At 42.0% G+C, this 23,872-nt stretch overlaps 1 protein-coding gene across 5 annotated transcripts; it reads left to right on the forward strand.

The window, feature by feature from the left end:
• Positions 1–471: 471 nt before the first annotated feature.
• CILK1 (ciliogenesis associated kinase 1) lies at positions 472–23,484 on the forward strand. Of its 5 annotated transcripts, none has more exons than XM_064145825.1 (15): positions 472–559; positions 1,428–1,563; positions 5,291–5,549; positions 7,925–7,979; positions 8,676–8,797; positions 10,376–10,455; positions 10,957–11,089; positions 11,547–11,718; positions 12,136–12,303; positions 13,429–13,725; positions 14,881–15,068; positions 15,686–15,837; positions 17,128–17,256; positions 18,902–19,015; positions 19,983–23,484. In XM_064145825.1, exons 3-15 carry the CDS (start codon positions 5,449–5,451, stop codon positions 20,135–20,137), a joined length of 1,866 nt encoding a protein of 621 aa, XP_064001895.1. In that variant the 5' UTR covers positions 472–559; positions 1,428–1,563; positions 5,291–5,448; the 3' UTR covers positions 20,138–23,484. The 5 variants fall into 5 exon arrangements, with proteins under 5 accessions (XP_064001895.1, XP_064001898.1, XP_064001896.1 ...); XM_064145828.1 differs by having other exon boundaries at positions 5,370–5,549; XM_064145826.1 differs by lacking the exon at positions 472–559 and having other exon boundaries at positions 885–1,563.
• Positions 23,485–23,872: the final 388 nt, after the last annotated feature.

A 23,872-nucleotide genomic window follows, 5' to 3' on the forward strand; every position in this document is an offset into this window, starting at 1 on the left:
CACGGGCGCCGGCGCCACCGACTACGCGTCCCAGCGCTCATCGCGGCCCGGAACGGCTGTCTCGCCTGCACCGAGCGGCGCTCTGCTGCTGGGAAGCGTAGTCCTGGGGCGACATCCAGCCGGGCTGAGGCCGTGGCGGCTGGAGAGCGGCCGATGTCGCCCGGCGGCGGCCAAGAGGCTGCCGGGAAGTGTAGTCCGCCAGGGCAGGCCGCGTCGACGACTGGTGGAGAAGATGATCTGCCTGAGTCCCGCCTCAGCATGCCGCTGCCGCCGCTCCGGTCCCGGCGCAGAGGTAACGCGGCAATGCGCCGGCCTCCAAGGCGGCCTTCTGCCCTCTCGCCGCGGCCCCTCAGCTGGAGGCGGGCTCTGTGGGGGCTGCCATTTCCACTGTGACTACAGTCAAACCTGGCCGTTATTACAGACAAATTAAACCCCAGTCAAAAAATAAGTGGTTGTTTGCTATACAGGTATCAGTGTTACTGAGTGCCCTGTCCTTTGCCCATCCAGTTCCGTGAATAGTCGTGATGTGCTGTCAGCACAGCTCATCAGGTTCACTAAGGTAGGACTAACCTGAATTTATTACAATATGTATTATATTCTTTTTTGTTCTAGAAGAAAACAACGTGTATCAGTCTGTATTTAGCTGCCCTGAAGATTTTTAGGAGCAAACAAACGTGTGTGCCTGTTCTGGAGATGGGCAGCTAACAGCTCATGCATGGGCAGGAAAAGCAGGCCATGAAGAAAGTGATTATGGCCAGAGAGAATTAGAGGGGTGCAGGAGTTGGTACCAGCAGTGGAGTTCAAATCTAAGTGGCTGAAGTGATGTTCTGTATTGAGGAACAGCAGGGCTGTCTGACAGCCTAGGTGTAGATCCCTGACTGGGTGGCTGGACGTGCGGCAGGGCTTGGGAAGCCTTTTGGGTGCTGGCAGACCCTGTGTGAATATTTGATTGGGCAAGTTGAGGTTTTGAGGTGGAGTGATACAACTGGTTGTCTTCAATACATCTGGAGTGGAGCTGGAGTCAAAGCTGCCAAGCTTTTCTCCCACTTAGGTGTGCACTCTTCTTTTGGGCATGAAGATGCCCTACCTCTAGCAACAGAAAACAGCTGCCCCTGGGCTGGGTACCAATAGGTGTTTATGCATATGAGCTGTAATGGGGATGGCTTAAAGCAGCAATCTCTTCTTAGTACATCAGTAAGCTTGCACTGTTCTTGCTGTGTTTACTGAGAGTAATACAAGCCCCTAAGAAGGAATTTAACCCTTTCATTATTTATTTAAGAAAGCTTAGTTTTTCCAAGACTCTATTCAGATGTGGGGGGGTCAGGGCATCCAGAGCTATTTGGGAGTTCCCTCGCAGTGTCTTTAACAAGTGCATGTTAAATATGCTAAATAATATGTTAAATCTTGTGAAATCACTTTCACTGCAGACTTCACTGATGTAAAATCCGCTGCCAGGGGAAGAGATGGATGTGCCAGTTCCCACACCGTGCCACCAAGTCACCCTGCCATGTAAACGCTGTGAAGCAGCTCTGTGCCTTACTTCTGGACACGGTGAGAAAGAAGGTAAGAGTTACTCTGTCAGATATGATGATCGATTGCTCAGTGCCAACTGTTTAGCTCCTGTTTACCTTTCTCTGCCTCCTCCCCGCTCTGCCTTAGCTAGACCCTTCTAGAGAGCTGATGCTCTGGCGGTGAAGGCCGAAGCCCCCGATGCAGCGGCTGAAGTATCGATGTCCTTGCCTCGCGTTTACCTTCTGGCATTTTTGCGTTCCAGTTTTGCTGTGTAGAGGACTGTTAAGATTTTTTTTATGATGTTTGAAAGCCAGCTCAGCCATGATCCCTTCTCTGTCAGCGGTAATGCACAGCTGGTCCCGCTCTCCTGTGTCGCTCCCCGGCAGCCGGCAGTTTTGGGGGTGGGACACACCCCTAAACCCCTCCCCGAGGTTGAGGCGACCTTCGCTACCAGCCCTCCGGCGCGGCAGCCGGCCGTTAGCGGTTCGCCCGGCCGCGGTCGTGGGGCGTTATCCCCCCGTGGGGAGCCCCGCTGTAGTCGGGCGGGGAGCGGCCGGGGTGGGGGCGCGGCGGGTCGCGCAATGGGCTCGGCGGCCAGCGGCTCCATGAGCGAGCCCCGCGCCCGCCGTGGGCCGCAGCTCGTCCAAAGCAGGGAGAAGTGGGCGAGGGGGCCGCGGCGGCAGCCGCCGGGGGCTGCGGAGCACAAGTGCCGCCATTAGGGGCCTCTCGCGTGGCTTCCGCAGGCCGGGCCGCGGCCGGAGGAGGGGAAACCCGTACGCGGTGAGTACCGCCGTGGCACGGTGATGGCCGTGGGGACATCCGCTTCTGACAGTGAGGCTACTCGCGTGTGTCGGTGCCCGGACGGAAACTCAGTTACCGCCTCGGTGTGAAGGCCGAGCGGGAGCTACGACCTGGCCTGTGGCGGCGGACAGGCACAAGGGCCTGTGGCTCACCTCGCCATCTCACGAATCGCCCAGGTCTTCTTGCTGCCAAGGGGCTAACGCCTCCCACCGCTCCTGCTGCCTTGGTTTGCAGCTCATGGGGACCTCCCAAAGCCTCCTCCCTGTACAGCGGCTGCTGGGACAACCTCGGTTGAAACCCCGGGCTTTAAACCGCGCCTTTCTCTCTGCATCCTGTCGAAAGTATCCAACAATTCCAGGTTATTGACAAAGCACCCAAGAACTCTTGAAATGCTCTTGCAGGTTATTTACTGTTCGCCTGTTTCAGCTTTGGCCGGTTTCACTTTCAGGTTCTCGGCGCTGTATCCCTTTAAACGGTAGCGTATGCTTATTTCATGCATACATCAGCGAAATAGTAAGTTTGAGTTAAATTTAAGAGTCAGGAAGTATTCTTGATATGTTAAATTAAGCTCTCTTTTAAAGGGGTTTTCTGGTTGATTCTGTGGGGGGAAAAGTATATAGTTGAGGTAAAGCCTTAACACAAAATAGGGGGACAATGAGGCTTTCACTTTTTTCTTTGTAGTATCTTGGACATAGATTTGCACAGTTCTAGAGTCAAGGCTAGATTATATATGCTCTCAGTCTTCAAACTGTTTATAAGAGACTTGTGCTTTGTTCAGTGATATCATTGGGATTCTACCTAGGCAAAAGTCTGCAGGCCGTGCTTTATTAGTTAATTCCCAGAGCTGAAGGTGACAGGTGCCAGAAGGTGGTTAAGACATAAAATAAACCTTGCAAAGCAAAATAGGGTTTTTAAATCAACTTCACTGTGAATCAGTGAATTTCCACACAAAGTCACAGTGCAGCCATTGGCCTAACACCAACGTGGCAGTTAAAGCATGCCCTGAAATGCCATGTCTATACATTTTTCTCCAAGGATAGTAACTTCAACCATCTCCCTGGGCAACTTATTCCCATGCCTGACCACTCTTTCAGTAATTTTTCCAAATATCCAGTTGTTAAACCTCCACTGGTACAATCCTAAGGCTGTTTCCTCTTGTCCTGTCAGGATATTTGGCAGGAGAGACCTTGATACAATCTCCTGTCAGGTAATTGTAGAGAGTTATAACATCTGCCTTCAGCTTCTCCACAGTCTTTTGGAAAGGGCTTTGTGAATAGTAAACCAGAGGCAGCAAAATAGTCCACAGATTGTGAACCATTGCATCTGTTAGGATTACAAATTGAGAACTCTGTCATTAGTGGAGTGTGTAATGAAAAATGTACAAGTCTCATCTGTTTGTATTTGAAGTTACTATGTACAATTATTTGTTTGGATACTAATAAATAATACATTCTTAGACTGGAAGACCGTGCAAGACTTTGTTGCTGTTGGAAATTTTGAGCACATACCTGAATAAAGGCCTGGGAGCCAAGGCTCTGAGTTGCCATACAATTATTTACCAGCTGGAGTAACCAAAGCTTTTTAACACGGGTGGAGAACATTATCTAAACATTATGCTGTGCAGGTGCACAGCCTGAAAACCAGCCAAAGAGAAACTGATACTCCAGAGTGCTGTTCTTCTGGACAGGCTCTATGTTGCTTAACAAGTGGTACAAAATACGAGATTAGGCCTCCAACTTAAGGTACTCAGTTGTGGTTCCCTGTGGTAGTATGTGGAGAGAAATGGGTACTGGTAGAGGACAATTCCTCCTGCCTGTGAGACACCACCCAGTGTTTAAGATAGAGACATGCTGGTTTTTATATGTGCTGTATAAAATTGGCCAAAATTGTCTTAATGTAGTATTTCCTAAATTTTGATTGTTCCTGTACCAGTATTGGGGCTTAAAGGCTTAGGAGACTGAAAACAAAGGATCTTCACAACATCTTGTGTCTACAGGATTAGGACTCTGCCTTGAGTTCAAGCAATGTAATCCCATTACTACTAAAATCATAGTTTGGCTGCGTGAAATAAGGCAAGTTGGAAAAAATATTTCAGGCTGCTGCTGAAAAAAAAAACCCCAAAAGTGCAAATGTAGTTTAAATGCAGGTTACTGAAGACGGAGCCATGAATATCACTGCCCTCTTAGAACTGTAGAAAAAGAGAACACAGAGACCAGGTGCTTGTTGCAGGGGAAACTGCATTTTGTTCCAAATGTATGGTTAATTTAGGCAGAACAGGTCATACTTGTTCTAAACAAAAGTGTAGGAAATATTAGCAACAGTTAGATTAAATGAGGGTACAAGAACATTTTTGCTTCATTACCAACCATTCTGTTGTTTATGCAGTGCCAGGACAAAAGGTTGAATAGAGAATTTGATGTAGCTACTACTTCGAGAGGCTGATCCATGCTTAGGACTGTTGTAGTGAAATTAATTTGGTCTTACCTGACATGAGTATAGTATTCTTCCCCTGGAGATTGTTTAAAGGAGTACATAGGGCTTTATGTCTAACATAGGGCCTTATGGAAAGTCAGGAAATTGATAATTGATTTACTTGATGGCAGTATGATTTCTGAAATGGTCACTTGTGTGTCTGATAATTTGGCTAGAACAACTTCCCTTCTATCTTACTGTAATGCTTCATTTTTTCCTCATAGCAACCTGTTTTCTCCAGGCTCTGAGACTTGATCTTCTACTTTTAGTAATGGCTTCTCCCATTAAGGCTGCCTGCAAGCTTGCTGTGAAGTCCCTCTTGCTTTTAGCATAACAGTGGATTTGGGCAGCATACCCAGTCACCTGCAGGCTGGAATCCAGTGAGAGACCAAGACAAGGATTTGTTCAAAACTTACATGGACTATCTTGGAGTAGAATGGTATATGCAAAACAAGTAATCTCAGAAAGGTGTATAAATAAAATGGATTATGTTCTGTGCTTTCAGACCAAAGGATAAGTCTTGAAAACATGATTCCTGCAACTGTTCACACTGTCCTGAGTGCTCTATATTTATGCTGCCACAGAAAGAACTGGTTACAGCTGGAGAAGAAACACAGGAAACACTAAGGACTGAAATGCGCTTGCAGCTGAAGTATCATCATCATGAATAGGTACACAACTATCAGACAGCTTGGTGATGGGACCTATGGCTCTGTCCTCCTAGGGAGAAGCATTGAATCTGGAGAGTTAATAGCCATTAAAAAGTAAGTAGTATCATTTGTTACTTAAGAGTGTATGGTACAGCTTTTTCCACTATATGGTCCACATCACTTGGTTGTGCTTATTTGAATGCTCACATTCCACACAACGTTTGTATTTAAAGTTGTATTGGGGCAACATGCAAAGCCTTCTATGCTACAAAGCCCCACCAGAAGATAAAGAAGGTTCAAGGCTTACTGTAACAGTGCTCTGCTATTGTGCAGAGTCAAACATGGATTGTGTATCTTATGTAGACTATTCTGCAATGCTTCTTCAGAGTCTGCGGCCCCTTCTCTGTTGCTTACGTGGAACATCCATTTTGTGGTCTGATTTTTAATGTTAATACTGCAGTGATACTTAACACAATAGATCTCATTTGTCCATTTTCTGTGTCTTTATATGCTGTTACATATTAGTTCGTCCAGCTTAATGTTTCCTTAAAATACCCTGAGAAATCAACATGATTTTCTCTGCTGCTTGAGGAGTGACCTCCGTTTGTAAATGGAATTATTTGTCCTAGCTGTGGTTAAAGTATTGCAGGCACCTTCCTGAAATTCCAGCCATGACCCAGGGACATACTTATCAAAAGAGTTTTCAGTACAATGCTGTTTTGTGTGAACACTCAACAGCTAGATTTAGCAGTTTTCTAAATCCTCTGTGCTGAGAGTATTCTTCTTGTATCAAATCTTATCAGAGGCACCTTTGATGTTCATTTTGCACCATGGTAGAAACTCAGACATTTCAAAACAGACCAGAAGATGGAAGGTACTCTATTAGCTTACACAATAATGCCCATCCATTATTTAAACTGGAGACAACCTATGGCTAAGTGCACAAGACAGTAATTGCAAAAGCACTGCTTAATAAAATAAAACCTTGTGATGGTTTGGGTGTTCCCCACTCCCCCCACACAATTTGGAAATCACCCAGACTAGACTCAGCCAGCTCTGGAAATTGGATGGAGCTTATTATTTACAGTTTAGCAGAATATACAAGCAGATATTTACAGTCTATACAGTTATAGACAGAAATAGACAAGGTAAAAGGGAATACAGAAACACAACAGCCCTCCCAGAAACCTGAGTCCCCAGGAGGGGCTCCCAACTGCCCCTTCACCTTCCCCCTGCCCCTCTCAACCTTACCTCAGTCCCAAGGAAGAATGGAGGTTCAGCCAGGGGGTTAGGAAGCAAAGTGGGTTAGTCAAAGAAATGGCAGAGAGGGGTGAGGTTAGAGATGCAGCTCAGCCAGTTCCCCAGCAGGAGTAGTGCTTTATGTTTTGACTCTTGTTCTTATGCATCTCAGCAGGCCTATGAGTGAAGTAGACATTATCATTGTTTTTCCTTTCACAGCCTGTAATCTAGTTCTTCTCACCAAACATTCTAGCTTGCTTCAAACTAGCACAAACCTACACCCCTTCACAAAATGAAGTGCTTGTAGTTCTTAAACTATTCTAATGATAACAGCTGATTTCAAACTGGAAACTTGCTACGATAACAAATAATGCTGACTTTAATAATATTTCTGACAAATGCTTAGCTTCCAAAGGTTCCTAACTCCCTCTGAAATCCAAACTTGAAATAGTTAGATATTTTTGTAAGTTTAATCCATGCTATTGTGTGTGTGCATTTGAGCCTTTGTCCTGTTGACCCTAAAGCATGGAGATCTGCATGAAAGAACTGAGTCATAAAGTGCATATGAACAAATGGGGCCATACGTTGCACACAAACTCTGTGTTTAGGATTATTTTCTGTCTTAGGAGAGAACAAATGTGCCATACAGTTGTTTCTGTTAGAGCAGAGCTACTTACAGGCTTGCAAGGAAAGGCAGAATTCAAAGAGCAGTTGGCATGGTAGATGTGACTTGTAAGAAAGAGAAAAACGTGGGGGACATTGAACACTGAAGAATGAAGAAATACAATTTAGAGGGGAAAGGCATTGAAATTACAGAGAAAACAGAAGAGGAGCAAGAAGGATTATGATAAGGTTTGACACCTGGTTAAGTGATGTAATTTGTCCTTCACTAGATTTGCTTCAAAAGCTAATCTGAGCTCTTCATAAGTGTCATAACCCTTGGTTTTTTTATAAGTAAGACTACTCCATCACATTTGCATACTAAAAAGAAAAAGAGCATGCCATGATTTGTTGAATGCTTTGATTTTTTTTGCAGCAAGACAGGCATGTGAAAAAAGACAATCCTGTTTAATATCTTTAAAGTTCTATTAGTGTGTACCTTGTCTAGAGATGTAAAGTTTTTTTGACAGGGGAGATAACACCTTATATTTTGATGGAAGAACTGAATTAAGGTGTGATGAGAATTATAGGTCTAGGACCATCTGATACTGACCATATATTAATTGTTTTTTTACCCTCTAATATTGTAGAATGAAGAGAAAGTTTTACTCCTGGGAGGAATGCATGAACCTTCGAGAGGTTAAGGTACTTGTTTCATTCAATAGCTGACTTTAAATTTTCAGTCATAGAATGATTTGAGTTGGACATTTAGTCCAACCTCCTTGCAGTAAACAGGGATCAGTAGATCAGGTTGCTCAGAACCCTGTTGAGCCTGACCTTGAAAATCTCCAGGTATGGGGACTCAACTACCTTCCTGAGCAACCTGTTCCACTGTTCCACCAGCCTCATGGTAAAGAACTTCTTGTTCTTAACATCTAGTCTAAGTCTACTCTTTTCAAATTTAGAACCATTGCCCCTCATCCTGTCATTGCAGGCCTTTGTAAGTAGCTCCTCTCCAGCCTTCTTCTAGGCCCCCTTCAGGTACTGGAAGGCTAATGTTGGTTTTCCTGGAGCCTTCTCAAATCTGAAAAACCCCAACTCTCTCAGGTTAGCCTTTTAGGAGAGACTATGACAATGTGCCAGTGTGACACAGTGAATGAATTCCTTGTTTTGCTTTGCCTGCATGTGTAGCTTTTTTTCCACCTATGATACTGTCTTTGACTCAACCCATGAGTTTTCCCGCTTTCTGCCCTTTTTTTGATTTCCTCCTTCAGTTGTCTCATGCTATCTTTAATGCCATCCTTTATCTCTGTACCTAGAGTTTTTATAGCAGAGACTAGGGCAGATAGAGGGCAGCTTGTCACACCCTTGTGAAAGCCTATTTGTATTTTCTGTTTCTAGTCTTTGAAGAAATTAAACCATGCCAACGTAGTAAAGCTGAAAGAAGTTATCAGGGAAAATGATCATCTGTATTTTGTGTTTGAGTACATGAAGGAAAATCTTTATCAGCTAATGAAAGAAAGGTATGTAATGGCATTACCCATTCCTGATACAAATTAATTACTTGTGTGATGTGCTTTTTGCACCCCTATTACTTGACTTTGGATCCTTTTTTTAGGGATAGATCACTATGGCTTAAAACTGTGTGCTGCAGTAGAAGCTGTGGCTCCTATTGAGCATAATCCAGAAAGCTGAGTGAGAATTTCCAGTGTCCCTTCCCAGGTTAGCCTGACAGATAAGCAAAACACATTTTTTGAGAGTTAGAAACTTTGGACTTTTAACTTGCACTGAGAAGATGTTGATCCTTTCTAGGGAAATACTCCAACCAGCGGTACTCTCTCTACTGGAGCCTGCTATCACCACCTCTTCTCTTATGGTTTCTTAAATGTTTGAATAAATAAAATAAATGGTTGAAGTCATAATAATGAAAGCTCAGATTCTGGATTGCTTCTGGAATTATGTTTTTTCCCTTTCGATTTGAACTGACATGTCCAAATACTGCCTATTTAATCTGTCAGCATTCTCAATAAAGTCTAGGCTGGTTTATATATGCTGGAGCATGATTAAACTGTTCATTTTAGCCCTTGGGCCATGACGGCATCCTCCAGAGAATAATTTAGTGCAAAATAGCTCCCGTCTTTGAATTTCTGTCTGAGGAGGCTGTTTTCTCTCTATGGACCGTGGATTCAGCCTGGGAGATGATGGTAATCTTACTCGATTTAACAAAGTAAGGTTATTGTTATACTGTATCCCTGTGAATACTACACCGAATTCCTTTTTAAGAGTGAAAATACTTAAGCTGGAGCCACTATAACAGGTTTGGCTTTTTAGATGATCAGTTAATATACAGAACACCCAGCATCATAAATATGTGATGGTCAGGATTTTTTTTGAGCGAAATTGAGCTCAGGAACTCTGTAAGGCCTAGACCATCTTCTTCATTCACTATTCATCTCTTTCTGAATAAAATTGTCACTAATTTCCACTCTGCCCCATCTATGTTGTGTTTGGCCTGCAGAGAGGCAGCTGGTACAGAGCTGTTTGATCAGAATCCTCTCTTGGTGAAAGAGGCTGTCATTAAACTGCCTTCTGCAGTGGCTAATCTCACCTGAATATCATCAGAAGAGTTTCCTGTTTTCATTGGTAGCAAATGAGAGTGTTTTTTTTCAGACAACACAGGAGAGAGAAGTAACAAATCAGATGTTAGATACTAAGGGAAAGTAAAAACATGGCTTGTATATTCTCTGGAAGAGAGACCAGAGGAGACAGCGCCTGAAAAGCACTAAATTAATATGAACCTATGCTGTCTTGAGGAGTGTACCTCATGACCTACAGGTTTGTTAAGGTTTGTTCAGGTTTTGTTGTGGTATTTTTCCCTCTTTTTAGTTCACTGTCCCACGTAGTCTTAACATGGTGCTAGTAGTTCTGTAAATACTGTGTAAATTTTATTGGAAAGATAAACTACCTGAGAGTGCTTAAAATATATCTTGCTTTTTTATTGTCATTGTTACCTTTTAGCTTCAGTTCCTTACACTGCATAACATAATGTGTGAATGTAATCATTAATATTTATTTCTTCTCTTTTTTCTTTAATCCCACAGAAACAAATTGTTTCCTGAGTCTACAGTTAGGAATATTATGTATCAGATCCTACAAGGGCTTGCATTTATCCATAAGCACGGTAGGTTATGTTTTAGCTAATTCAGACATTTTGAATTGGAGCAAGATAGTGTCTGTGTAAGTTTTTTAATGGGTATAACAACAATTACATTACTAGCTTTAGTCAACAGAATGAGCAAAAGAACATCACTATATGAGAAATTCCAATTACTGACAGTATTTAGCTGTTGTATTTGTTATTTTGGTCTGGAAGTTTGCTTTTCTGTAGACTTCAGCACAATTAGAATGAAATTAACATTTCAACGGTGTACGTTGTGATGTTAAAGAAGTGTCACTTGAAAGAGAGCAAACTGAATGCTCTGAATTGTTATATGATGGTCAGCTCACATACTGCAGAGTCACAGCCTGGCTGAACAACAGTTGCGCTGACCAGCTCTGTGGATCGTCTGAGTCTTTGAACTTTGTGTTGTGCTAGTCAAGCTTCAGCAGTAAGAACTAGAAAATAAAGGCTACAGCTGGGGGTGATATTGCAATGCACATCAATATTTCATTTGAATTTTAGGGTTCTTTCACAGAGACTTGAAACCTGAAAATCTCCTTTGCATGGGACCAGAACTTGTGAAAATAGCAGACTTTGGCTTGGCCCGAGAAATCCGATCTAGACCTCCTTACACCGATTACGTATCCACAAGATGGTAAGTGCTAACATCGCCTGCCTTGTGGGGAACTTATCATCACGCCATTGAAGAAATGCTAAATTTGTTCTGAATGTAATACCACTGCTGATGCCTCCTCCTTAGGAAACTTACTTAAGCTTGGCATAACTCAGAAAGCTTCAAGTTAGTGCAAGATGGCTTACAGACAGCGTCAGCACAGGACCAAAGAGGGAGCCTGATAAGACAGGTGGGACATGCTGGATTTCCTGCATACCAGGAAGGCATAAAAGAGCTCACAAGAGATTATGTAGGTTTCAGTTCTTCATTCTAGAAAAAAAAATGAAAAGTCTTATGCATAGGGTAGGAGAGGAGCTTTGTGAGGGATGCTTGTTCTTAACAGCGGAGAGGGATGAGCTAAACAGTTTGGTGTGTGTCTGTTTGAGGGTGTTGATCATTGGGATTTGTTTTAATTTTTCCCTTTTTTTTCCCCTTACAGGTACAGGGCTCCTGAAGTTCTTCTGAGATCCACCAGCTATAGTTCTCCAATAGATATCTGGGCTGTTGGTTGTATTATGGCAGAAGTTTACACGCTAAGGCCTCTCTTCCCAGGAGCCAGTGAAATTGATACTATATACAAAATTTGCCAAGTTTTGGGGACGCCAAAGAAGGTAGCTAAAGTGACAATCCACATTGCAATACTAGAGATGCTCTATAATAATGTCACAATAGCAGTAAGCATAGGTATAGTAAACTAAATAAAAACTTCTTTTCTCTGAAATAAGCAGTATGTAATTCTGCTATAAACCTTTGCATCTAGCAGAGGAGAAATTGCATATAAACATGGTTTAAGTGGCTAGAAATTGGAATCGTGGGAAGACTCCTATCTCCTGATGTCATTTGTGCCTTTGACTTAATGTGATGTAAAAGAAGACTTACCTCTCACCAGAGGTCTGAGTTGAAAATTCCTAGTGAAATCTTTAATATAGTCTAGAGTTGAGTGGAGACTGCCTGATACATGTCACTGTGCTTGGTCACTGTATTTTACAGCTGAACTTTCTTTGTGGTTGGAAATGTCTTTCTTCCAGAACGACTGGCCTGAAGGCTACCAACTTTCAGCCTCAATGAATTTTCGCTGGCCTCAGTGTGTACCTAACAACCTAAAAACCCTCATACCTAATGCTAGCAGTGAAGCAGTACAGCTCATGAGGGACATGCTGCAGTGGGACCCCAAAAAGCGGCCAACAGCTAGTCAGGTTTGGTTTGGTTTTCTTTCTCTCTCATCTGCATGTGATGCTTCCTTTCACTGGAAGCCACCTTCTATGGACAGTCATTTACAGTTGTTCAAGGGTGCAGTTCTTAGAAGGGAGAAGAGCAGAAGCCAAGAGCAACTTGCAAGACAAAGGAAATTAATTCAAAGAGCATAATCAGTCTTTGTGTGCAACATTAGCTACATGGAATGTGTGTTCAATGATCAAATGTGACTGCAGTGTGTGTAAATAAACCTGAGTGAAGTACAATGCAGTCACTGTGAACAGCAGCAGAGCACAGGTAGGATGTGCAGATGAAAGCTGTGGTACTGTAAGTTCATTACTCCCTGATTCACAGCATGGCTGAGGTTGGAAGGGGCTTCTAGAGGTCATCTGACCACCCCCCCTGCCACTGCTTAGTCATAATTAAAAAGTGTTTCCTGATGTTCAAAGGGAACCTCCTGTGTTTCAGTTTGTGCCCATTGCCTCTAGTCCTGTCACTGGGCACCACTGAACAAAGCCTGGCTTCATCTTCTTTGCACCTTCTCTTCAGGTACTTTCATACTTTGATAAGATTCCCCTGGCCCTTCTGTTCTCCAGCCTGAGCACTCCCAGCTCTCTTAGTCTTTCTTCATATGTGAGATGCTCCAGTCCCTTAATCATCTTTGTGGCCTTTGTTAGAGTCCCTCCTTTATGAGATGCTGATATTTGTAAAGGATGTGTTTCTTTTGCTTGATTGCATCTTGGAACTGGAGGATAGAAGAGATGGGATGTTTCTGTGGTCATTCAAGTCTTATTGGCTGAATCTGTGACAGGTCTGCACACAATACACAGGCACAAACACAAAGCACACAATGAAATGCGCCTCTAGGTGTTCACATATCAGATAAGGTATCAGACTTCTGCAAAACCTTTTCCTTTTGTACAAGTCCCCAGGGGATTTGATAACTTGCTGTCTGTTGAAACTTTGCTACTACTGTGGCATTATTCTGATCACTCAAATCTAATCTTGAGAGACTGGTCTTCTGGTGTTTCTTGCCCCAGAAAAAAGGAAATTAAATTTGTACTGTCTCCTAGGGCTAAGATGAGTTAAAAAGTAAATTGGATCCTAACACATTCATTGTATTCTAGGCACTTCGGTATCCATACTTCCAGGTTGGGCATGCCCTGGGCATTCAAGAACTAGGGAAACAAAAGGAGCTGCATAATAAGTCATCTTTGCACATTAAGCCTGTCCCTCCAGCACAACCTCCTCCAAAACCTCATACCCGTATTTCATCGAGGCCTTTTCAGCAAAGCCAGTCCTCTCAGCACTTGGTGTACCCATACAAGACAGACAATTCTGGGGCTGAACACAGAAACTACCTACAGGAGGACAAATCTAAACAGGTTCTTTTGCCAGCAATTCACAACAAGATTCCTCAGCAGGTAAAAGTCATCTACCATAAGATGGGCTTCCTGATTTTTCCTACCAATTGTACTTCTTTTTCTTGTTCTCATTCAGAATTCTTATAATTTGCTAAAAGGACAGGACATGGGAATAGTTAGAACTTTCTGGTAGAAACTCAGTGTTACTTGAAATCTAAATCAGACTGCTTGTAAAGAAAGCAAGCAAATCATTTAGTCATTTCAAAGCCATTTTGGGCTTCCCTTTGTTGCAAAGCAACTCTTAAAGGATGACGCTGTGATTTCATAGGAGTCCAAAGGAGGAACAGTGGTTAGAAAGTTAATGGGATTGATGCCAGAGAGAAAAGTACTAAGCTAAATAGTAGTGAAATCAGGGGAAGGAGGGCTATTGTTTTAATTGATTTAAGGAGATTGATGTGATTGAGAGCCTCTTTGGGGTTCTCTACTGGTCATGGGAAACAACAAATTCTTGGTGGCATAAGCATTTCTGCTGATGATACAGGAGGACTGGATTTGTGAGACAGACAAGGAGACAGTGTGTATGCTGTTGCCATGAGATCAATCTCAAGTAGGGTCCATAGTGGCCATGTACAGTCTCACACAAGACTGAAATACACTGATGAGCTTAAATGGCTGAAAAGACAAATTCATGCCTACGCTGTCCTGCAAAAAAAGGTGTGCATTTTCTCAGCACAGGATTCTGGAAACATCAGTGTGCATGCAGTTCTGTACTCCCAAGGTGGGCCAAGAAACAAAAATGGAGTATATTGTTTGGGAGTTTTATAACAAAATACAGGATAGAATTGGGATTGAGAGCTAAGAAATTTCTATCAGTTCAAGATACATTATTACAAGATGAAATTTCTTACAAGATGAGGCTTCATCCCTGGAGACATTCAGGAATGCCAGATCCAAGTTATCCCTGTTTACTGCAGGGGCATTTGAATAGATGACCTGCAGAGGTCCCTTCAAACCCAGTACATTCTATGATTGTATGAGTAGGAAATGTAAAGATACATAATGACGTCTATAGGCTGCAGAATGTGTTCTTAGCATGTTTGATGAGAGATCAGGATTCTGCTCCTGCATCTCTACTACCACTATTACTCTTTGAAACAGTGAGAAAAAATCCTCTTTGTTGCTGTCATACAGTTTGCTTATCAATCTTTGTAACAGAAAACATCTGCTGGGACTGAGAATATAAATGGTGAACTGAAACCAAAAGCTAGGCGAAGATGGGGGCATCTTGCTAGAGCAGCAAAGAATTCTGACGACTGGAATGATGTGGACGATGTTGATTTTGGCTCTTCTGTCACAAGGGTGGACTTGAAAAACAAGAAGCAGAGTGATGAAACACTTTGCAGGTAAGTTGATTTCTTTTATGTTTATGTGCTTCACCTCCTTTTTCGTAATGTTGCTCTTTATGCTTTCTCTGGATGTAGAAATGTAAATGTATCTGCAGGCTGAGGAAAGCACACGCAGCTTGTCTCTCCTGCTTTGCTTTGGCTGCGTGTCGAATGCTGACCTTTGAATTGCCACACATTTCATGATGGACAGTGCACCCTTCTATACAATTAATTATTCATTTTTCTCCACTGAAAATACTGCTCTGCTTAAATCTTTACAAGATGCTGTTTGCGAATGTACTTTGATATATGAATCATTTTGACATATTCTACGCACAATAAACTGGTTTGGGTGATTCTAAGCTGAAGTTTCCATGGATCATACACAGCAGAGAAAAACTTACTGAATGGTTTATGAATACTTTAAAAGCAGTAGGTAAGGGAACCAGAAGTGCAAGTCTGATTTTCAGGGGCACTTGTATGGCTTGAGGCTTAAAACATTCCCTGTTGTCTGTATGGTTATGCTGCGGCAAGCAGAGTATGAGGAAATGATTGCTGGAGATGGGACGGAGGTGAGAAGGCTAACTGGGTGAAAAATAAGAATTGGACTAAGTGTGGCAATTTTGGGGTTGTAGATTTGAAAGCATTTTGGACCTGAGGCCTTCAGATACCATAGGCTCTGGCAACAGTGCACCTTCCCATGCAACCTTTCAACGGCAGGACACTCCCACGCTGCGAGTTTCTGCAGCAAAGCAACACTACTTGAGGCATTCTAGGTATCTACCTGGTGAGTGAAAAGTGCTTTTCTTTCTCTTCCTGTAATTCCAACAGCAGTGTGAAAGAGTCTTTGGTACATTGGCCTTTATCTTTGAGCTTGTGCTAAAAAGATTATGAAAAAAGCAAAAGCTAGTGCAGATGGCCATGATACAAACTACGTTCTAGCAGTCTAGCAACTGAGACAAGCACTGCTTACAAGAAAGGGTAGGACTGTCAGTACTTTTTTCTTCTGAGGGATCCTGTTTTATACTTCAAAGTGTGTTAGAAGATGTCTGTTAATGTTCCAAGCTATTCTCTGTTTCCCTAAGAAGAATAAGACTGGTCCTCTCAACTGGAAAAGAAAGTGCTCTAGGTTAACACCATGACTACGTAATATGAACAGAAACTAAGTATTAGTGGTGATATCTTTTGCACAGGAACTAAGTATTAGTGGTGATATCTTTTGTTGGAGATTGGGGTTAGATAGATTGCAAACCCATGTCTCTATAGAGGAAGCATGCCAGCATGCCTGTCTTTATGTTAACCTTTGCTATACAGAGATCATTACTGGGGCAGTGCAAAGTACAGAAGGTGAACAGCATGTCTGCCTGTGTTTCAGATGAGCTGAATGTAAACGTATCTTCTTTCATAATTACTGTTCATAAAGGCAGTGTTAGCTGTTCACTTGTAGCACTAATAATTAAGTAAAGTAGAAGGTATTGTGACTCAAGTATTTTTTTTTTCCTGAAACCATTAATTTCAGTGGCCTTCAGATTAGATCACTGAAATAGAGTTTTGGTAGGTAGGTAGGAGTTGTGTTACTGAAGCAGCTTGTAAAACACATTGCTCACAAGCCTGCTTTTGCTTTACCATAAATTGTGAACACAACCTTCATATTGCATACTTCACTTAAATATGGGATGTATATAAAATATAAGTAATATGTGACATATGAATTCTACTGCAGACTGTCTGCAAACTGCTGTTTTGGTAGACAGATCAAAGAAAAATATAGTACTATGAGAAATGTAATCTCCCATTATGTAACTCTCAGGTGATCTTGTCACTGTTTGGCTACAAGTTGTAAAATGCTGTCTCATATAATCATGGCCTTGATTTATTTAGCAAAGTTCTGTAGCCTTCTATGAGTTGAGAATATTTGTGGCCTTGAGGTAAAAATCCTGTCCATAAGGATGCTAGAGGAACCACTTACACTACTATCTTGCAGGATTAGGGACTATGGTTTATTGCTTCATTCCTGTTTGAGAGGATGTGGACCAAAAGAGACTTCAGCCTGGTCATTTTTGCATTTTTCTAATAGGACTAAGCACAAGGAATGGCACAGCCTCCACTTCAAACAAAGAGTCTGCTCCATCTAATTCCTGGCCAAGTTCTGGTTTGCCTGGGAAAGCTTCTGTTTTGGGGGGAGATATTAACAGGATGAATTCAGGTGAGAAGCTGTATTTAACACTCTGAGAAGAGATAACAGGTGATATCTCTGCAGCTTTTGACAGTTGTGTTTTGGACTCACCCATTTCTAATACACTGTCAGCTCCAAAGAGGGTGGTTACTGTGTCTGTTATTTCTGTCCAAATCAGTTAAATTCCTTGGATTTGGAAACTGCCCTTGAATGAAACATAGTTATCTCTTCTAGTGAATCCCTAAAAGTCTGTTTTGAAGTACCACATGCATAGAAGGTTGAACAGTTTAGGTCTGTTCAGCCTTAAGTACTTCATGATTTCAGATTTCCCATTAGCCCAGCCTGGTGCAAAAAATGCCTGTCCTAGAGGAGGAGGCTGCTCTAAAGTGCCATACACACCGCTCTTGTTATGTGAGCAAAGCAAATAAAAGCTATCAGCTGTCATCATGTCTTTTAACTGACAATGTTCAAAATAGTGGAATAATTGTAGCTTTAAACAATTCAGTCAAAAAGCAAAACCCTGCAGTTTTTCAGGTTTTGGGGGCACTTGGTATTTCAGGTGTCTCATCCCTATTAATTGAAGTCATTTGTTTGTAGATTTTCACATTAGATGTTACTGGATACGTGTAAACAGGTTGATGTTTTTATATCACATCTATGTATTTCCTCTCTAAATCTTCCTTGGCTTCAGGTTTTCACATGACAGCTGTGCACTGCAGTACTTGTTTTGCATTTATTGTTATGAGAATGTTTGATTGAGAACACTTCTGTTGAATCACAGCCCAGAGAAACATTGTGAGCCGTTGGATACTCTGGTTTAAAAAGTAAAAAACCTGAAAATTGTGGGTGTGATTTAATCAGAAAATTGTTGTTTAAAGATTGTGGATGGGAGGATGTTGTAAATGGCTAGGCTACATGAGAGCCTTTATATATGCAGGATATGTCTCCTTCCTGGCTTTACTACAAGATTCTTGCTTCTGTCGTAGTGGCAGAGGGTATCATTAGATTTTGCCTTTTTCTTCTCCCTACCATCATTTCCCACAATGTGCTTTGTCACTGCTTGGCTGCTCTAGAATATTGTAGGTATATGTGTGATGGTTCTGATCTGTGCATGCTAACTTTAGTGTCCATCTACACTGGACTGTGTTACTTACAACTTTAAGTTCCTGTTTCCGCAGCTTATTCTACACTTCTGTTCCTGCTCATCTTAAGGACAAGTTTTGTAGCTGAATTTACAAATTTGGAAGAAAAATCTGTCCCAGGTTATTAAGTTGCATTCTTACTGGCTTCAATAAGAGCACCAGAGCCCCTGGCTCACGGCATAGAAATTGAGAGTATATTCATAGAATCCAGTTGCTGAAAGTAATACCAGCTGAAATGTTAAGTTTTGAAAGCTTTGAGAAGCCATGGAAAAGCTGAGATGCATAAATGGCACTTCTAAAATTACAAAATGTACCTCTTTTTCATTGATCTTTAATTCAGTCTGATGCTAACAGGCTCTTGAATGCAGGTGTACATAAGATCTGCACAGTTCTAGTGTTTTGCATGGTGTTTTTGTCAGTGCATGATCAAGCTTGATCTTGAATATGATCCATCAGTGCACACCTCTGTCATCTCTGCATAGTGAGGGAGATCCATTGTGTTGAGCTCAAGTGTTCCTTCCCATTTCTTTCAGGGCCCATAGGATCAAGCAGTCTAATTGGTGGTTATGTCCCTTCGTTTCTGAAGAAGGAAGTAGGCTCTGCTGGGCAGAGGGTTCAGTTAGCATCAGTTGTGGATCCATCTTCTGGTAAGTATAGTACCGAAGTTGTCTTGGTTCCTCACTCATTATTCTAGTAATGCTGCGTATATGCAGCATTGAATACTTACCTTTGCTTTACTTTTGTGATGATTTGGGTGTTTCCCACTCCCCCCCGACACTTTGGAAATCACCCAGACTAGACTCAGCCAGCTCTGGAAATTGAATGGAGCTTATTATTTACAGCTTAGCTCAACATACAAGCAGATATTTACAGTATATAGAGTTATAGACAGAAATAGACAAGGGAAAAGGGAATACAGAAACACAGCAGCCCTCCCAGAAACCTGAGTCCCCAGGAGGGGCTCCCAACCACCCCTTCACCTTTTCCCCCTACCCCTCTCAACCTCACCCCAGTCCCAAGGAAGAATGGAGGTTCGGCCAGGGGGTTAGGAAGCAAAGGGGATTAGGAAAGGAAAAAAAGGGAGAGTGAGGTTAGAGAGAGATGCAGATTGGAGCTTCCCAGCAGGAGAAGTTGAGTGCCTTATCTATGTTTTGATTCTTACTCTTATACATCTCAGCAAGCCAATGAGTGAGGTAGACGTCAGCCTTGTTTTCCTTCCACAGCCTATAATCCAGTTCTTCTCCCCAAAACATTCTAGCTAGGCTCAAACTAGCATAACTTCATTTGGAAATATTTGGCTGACTGGAAGTACAGTTTGCAGCCTTGGAGACCTCCCTAGGGAGAAGGATTTGGGTTATTTTTACTTTATGAAATAGGTGTTTTTATTTCACTGGGACAAGAGGCTGACATTAGAGCTTGCACAGAATTCACACTTGTCAGATTGATGACATAAATACTCCTTGCCTGATCTACTGTTTCACATCAGCAAACTCCTTTTAAAAAGGAGCCTTATCTCCTGAAAAAAATGAGTCTCTGGACCTGCTTCCAGTTGCTGTTCAGTGTGGGTGGTATTCACAGAACATTTATGTCATGACACTTTCTTTTGTCCTTTAGATTATGCTTCTCTGAAGTCAGTAAGACCTCATCTTGGACAGCCATCGTTCAGTTCACCTACAAAAAGCACACCAAGGTTAATGTCTCTCCCACCACCTGCTCAGCCAGTCCATGGGCGTGTTGACTGGTCTGCAAAGTATGGTGCTCACCGGTGACACGTGCAATGACTCCCCAAACCAGTGCGTGTTTCCCATGAAGTGGGGGCTAACATGAGACAGTTTGATACTATTTTATACACCTGTACATTTAAAAGAGGGAGATCTTCTAAGAAGGAGAGATTTTGAAGGGCTTTTGTACTTTTATTTGTATTAATTTGAATGCAGCCTTGTACCTTTTTGTATAAAATAGTTATATAATTTGGTCCAATTATTTTCATAAATCTGATGCATTTTTGTATATGTGGCTTAGGGGGGGGGTGGCATTTTTATATGAGAAGTTTTTATAATGAGCCTTTTAAAAAACTGAACATTTTCTTTATGAGATTCATCTTTTTTATAAAAGTGGATTAAAAAAGGCAAAGTGGTGCAATATTGCAGTGGAATTGCTAAGGAAGGGGCATTCATTAGGCATTTTCTGATGGTTATGTGCTAAAGGAGGCTGTATAATTTTGGTGGTGCCACGTCTTGATGCCATGTTTTGGTTGTCCTGTACTCATGTGCTTTGTACTGACATCAGAGGAGTGGGTGACTAACAGTCTAAACTCTACTCAGTGACAGGCCTTTTAAAGTTTTTTTGCCTTTAAAAGGTTTTTATTGGACTGTTATGCAGCTTTCCAGCTTCATTCTTTTGCTTTCACCAAATGTGGGGAATCTTCTTGTTTAGTGAAGGGTAAAGACCCTTTGGTACATCTGTTCTCTGACATTGCTTTTTTGTCCTGCTTCAAAGATGATTCTTAGCATTGTTCACTATGAAAAAGAGTGAGGACCTACTTCTGTTAAATTTGTTTAGCTGTTCTAAAGAGAATCAGATTCTGTTTCTTCTTTTGTTGTTGTGACTGCAGATCTGAAGAAATAGTTAAGATAATATTAACAATTATAAAGCTGGCTTCACAGTAACCAAATACTGATCTGCCAGCAGCAGAGTTGGAGACAATATCTGTGCCACTGACTTCACAACTGTTTGAAGTCACTTCTAGAAAAGAACAAAACAAAGCAGAGGAAATGATTCAGTTTAAGACTTGCTTTAGTAGTTCTTCAATAGATCTTCACTTACTTACAGTGTGAAGAATGTGTCAGCTTCTGTCCATTTGTCCCCCAGGCACTACTGGGAGAAAAATTGGGACTTTACCTGATCCTTCTGGAAAAAAGCTCTAAAAGTGGGTTAATTTCAAAGAAACTAATGCAGCTTTTTGAAGACCAGTTTAACTCTGTTTATAAGGTAAAATGAGGTATCAAGTTATAGAGAAAAGAAAATAGCTCCACAATCTGTTTTAAATCTGTACTAGAAATGAGTGCCAGAGTCTAGCCATCAGCAAAAGATCACAGTCAGCATTTGGCTGCACCTCATTCCACAAAGGAAAGACAAAACAGTACAGTGCTCTGGGGAACACTTTTTACAGCTGCCTTTAGGAACAGCACCACTCAAGCTGAAGTGTGCTATGAAAATGCATTTTCCTGCAGAAGTGTACAGAAATGCTCACCTTTCTGGGCTCATTTCACGCACCGATGAGACTGCGTATCTGTGAGACTTAAATCCAGTCCAAAGGGATCAGAGCAGGTATGGTTCTCAGCACCTGCCCATTTTGAGAGAGCTGAATGGGTAGTGTGTCAGGGAGACCCCTTCTGTGGGATTTGCTGGTACCTGCCAGAGCAGCCACTGTGGACTGGAGACACATGCTGGCTTTTGTAGCACTTCCCGTGGAGAACATAGTGGGAGTTAAAGGAAACTACCCTAGAGCTCACTGCTGGCTCAGTGCTGGCCACTGTTTGCTTTTATAAGCCCAGTCCACAGTGAGACAGCACAGGACAAAAAGGGTACAAAAGGATCTATGCATTAAAAAAAAAAGCATACATACAAGACTTACAAGTGCCAAGGACACATTACATGTCCAGCTTCTCTGTTATTTGTTCATGGCAGGTACTAACTCCAAACCATTCCTAACTGCTTCCAAAGCAGTGATGCCAGTTCAGAGCAGTAAAATAAAGCAGCACACATTGATGGTGTCTGAGTAAGGGGAAAGAGAAATACGTATATTTGTGTTAGAAATGGAAAGACAGTTGTTTCTCTTGGTGGGAAAAAAAGAGCTGTACTTATGCATAGATACAATTTAGTCTGTTTTATCACTGAATAATTGGTTTCAAGAGGGAACATCCAGAACTATGCCTAAACCTAAACAGGCAATTATCTAAGATAGTCCATTCCAGATGTGTAATTCCTACTAGTGGAAACAGGAGATGGACAAGTCACAAGACCAGGCTGCTGAGACTTGGATTCATTCTATCTAACTGCAGACACCTAAGTGTGAGCTGCTTTGTTTTGACCTGACTTTTTAAACCACTGGTGCATGAGGATCATCTTTATCTCCAGAGAAATTTGGCTCACCTGTGAACTTCATAACCTTCTGGAGATGCCTGTAGAGATGCCTCTCCACTAAGGCTAGGGACTGCTCCACATGTTTAGAGTAATACAGGATGGATCTGAACTTGGCCTGTAACCTCTGAAATGTTATCAGCCATGCAGTGTTGTTTTTTTTCTCACTAGCATTCAAGTTTTGATCAGTCCAGCAAAAAGATGAGGAAAAGAAGTAGGATTTGGCTTTGCATATGTCCTACTTTCCCAAGTTAAAGCTCCTGTTTTGGAAAGAAGCTACTAATCTTGATAATCAGAATCACCTTGGCTAGTTTTAACTTAGTGCAATGGAAAATTAGCAAAGTATAATGGCAGATTCCTACTGAAGCTGGAAAAAGCTCTTTCCAAGTAAAGACTGAGCTGACTGAGCTGTGTATTTTACAGTGTACAATACAATTTCACAGTGTACAGTGTACAATACAGATATGGAAGAGATGTAAGCCTTTATTGTACTGTGATCTGGACAAGCAGCACATCTGAGAGTTTACCTATGTAACCTACTATTATGTGGTTTAATATTTAGCAGCATCTTTATGCAAACATGTTTTTTAGAATTCTACTGTTTACATTTTCTCAGGCTTATGCAGAACATGTAGTAATGACTCTTGGAAAGAAAGGAGCCTGACAGTGGACTCTCATTCACTTCTGTCACCCAGATTTTCCTCGAGGTATTGTGTTAAGTGCCGTGGTGTTAGCAAAAGAATATCCCAAGCCAGAAAACTCACTCCTGTGTTATTTTTTTGTCTAATAAGGCTGTTGATGTGAGCAGGATAGTCCATCCTGAAAGGAGATTCTTTGAACTTAGGTGTAAGGAGGGAGTGGAATTGTCAGTGAGTAAAGAAATAACAGTGGTTTTGTTGGAAAGTATCATCAATGTTTGTTTCATTTCTTCAATGTCAAGTCTCCTACCTGGAATAAAAGTACTCTTGAAGAACCATTGACTGATGTGAGTCTTGATATTTTCTATGGCTTTAAATAAAAGCCCCTCCCCTCTTCCCTACCCAACTCAGCCCTTTTGCTAACTGTTCAGGTGGCTTAAAATGTTATCCAAGTGCTGGCCTAGGTGAAAAAAACGCCTTTACATGCGTAAAGACGCCTGATTGTAGCTGGCAAGTGTGTTGCCAGTGTCACTGAAGATAATAAACAAGTGCTTTTATAAGTGTGCTAACAGCAAAAGGAGAGCTAGAGAGTATGTCCACCCACTACTGGATGTAAGAAGCGATAAACTGCGTATTGCCATCTATCGAGATAAGAAAAACAATATAAAGGAATTCGTAGCTGCATGTACAAAACAATGGCAGACTGCCCCATGCAGTGCCTCA

Source organism: Pogoniulus pusillus, chromosome 7 (assembly GCF_015220805.1).
Source record: "Pogoniulus pusillus isolate bPogPus1 chromosome 7, bPogPus1.pri, whole genome shotgun sequence".
In the NCBI taxonomy this organism is placed as follows: domain Eukaryota; kingdom Metazoa; phylum Chordata; class Aves; order Piciformes; family Lybiidae; genus Pogoniulus; species Pogoniulus pusillus.

What these genes read in the sequence shown, in the direction of transcription:
- CILK1 (XM_064145825.1), top strand. Translation starts at nt 5,449, where the DNA reads ATGAATAGGTACACAACTATCAGACAGCTTGGTGATGGGACCTATGGC. An exon ending in AGCGGCCAACAGCTAGTCAG is followed by an intron (nt 12,304 to 13,428) that starts GTTTGGTTTGGT and finishes ATTGTATTCTAG; the next exon opens with GCACTTCGGTATCCATACTT. An exon ending in GCATTCTAGGTATCTACCTG is followed by an intron (nt 15,838 to 17,127) that starts GTGAGTGAAAAG and finishes TTTTTCTAATAG; the next exon opens with GACTAAGCACAAGGAATGGC.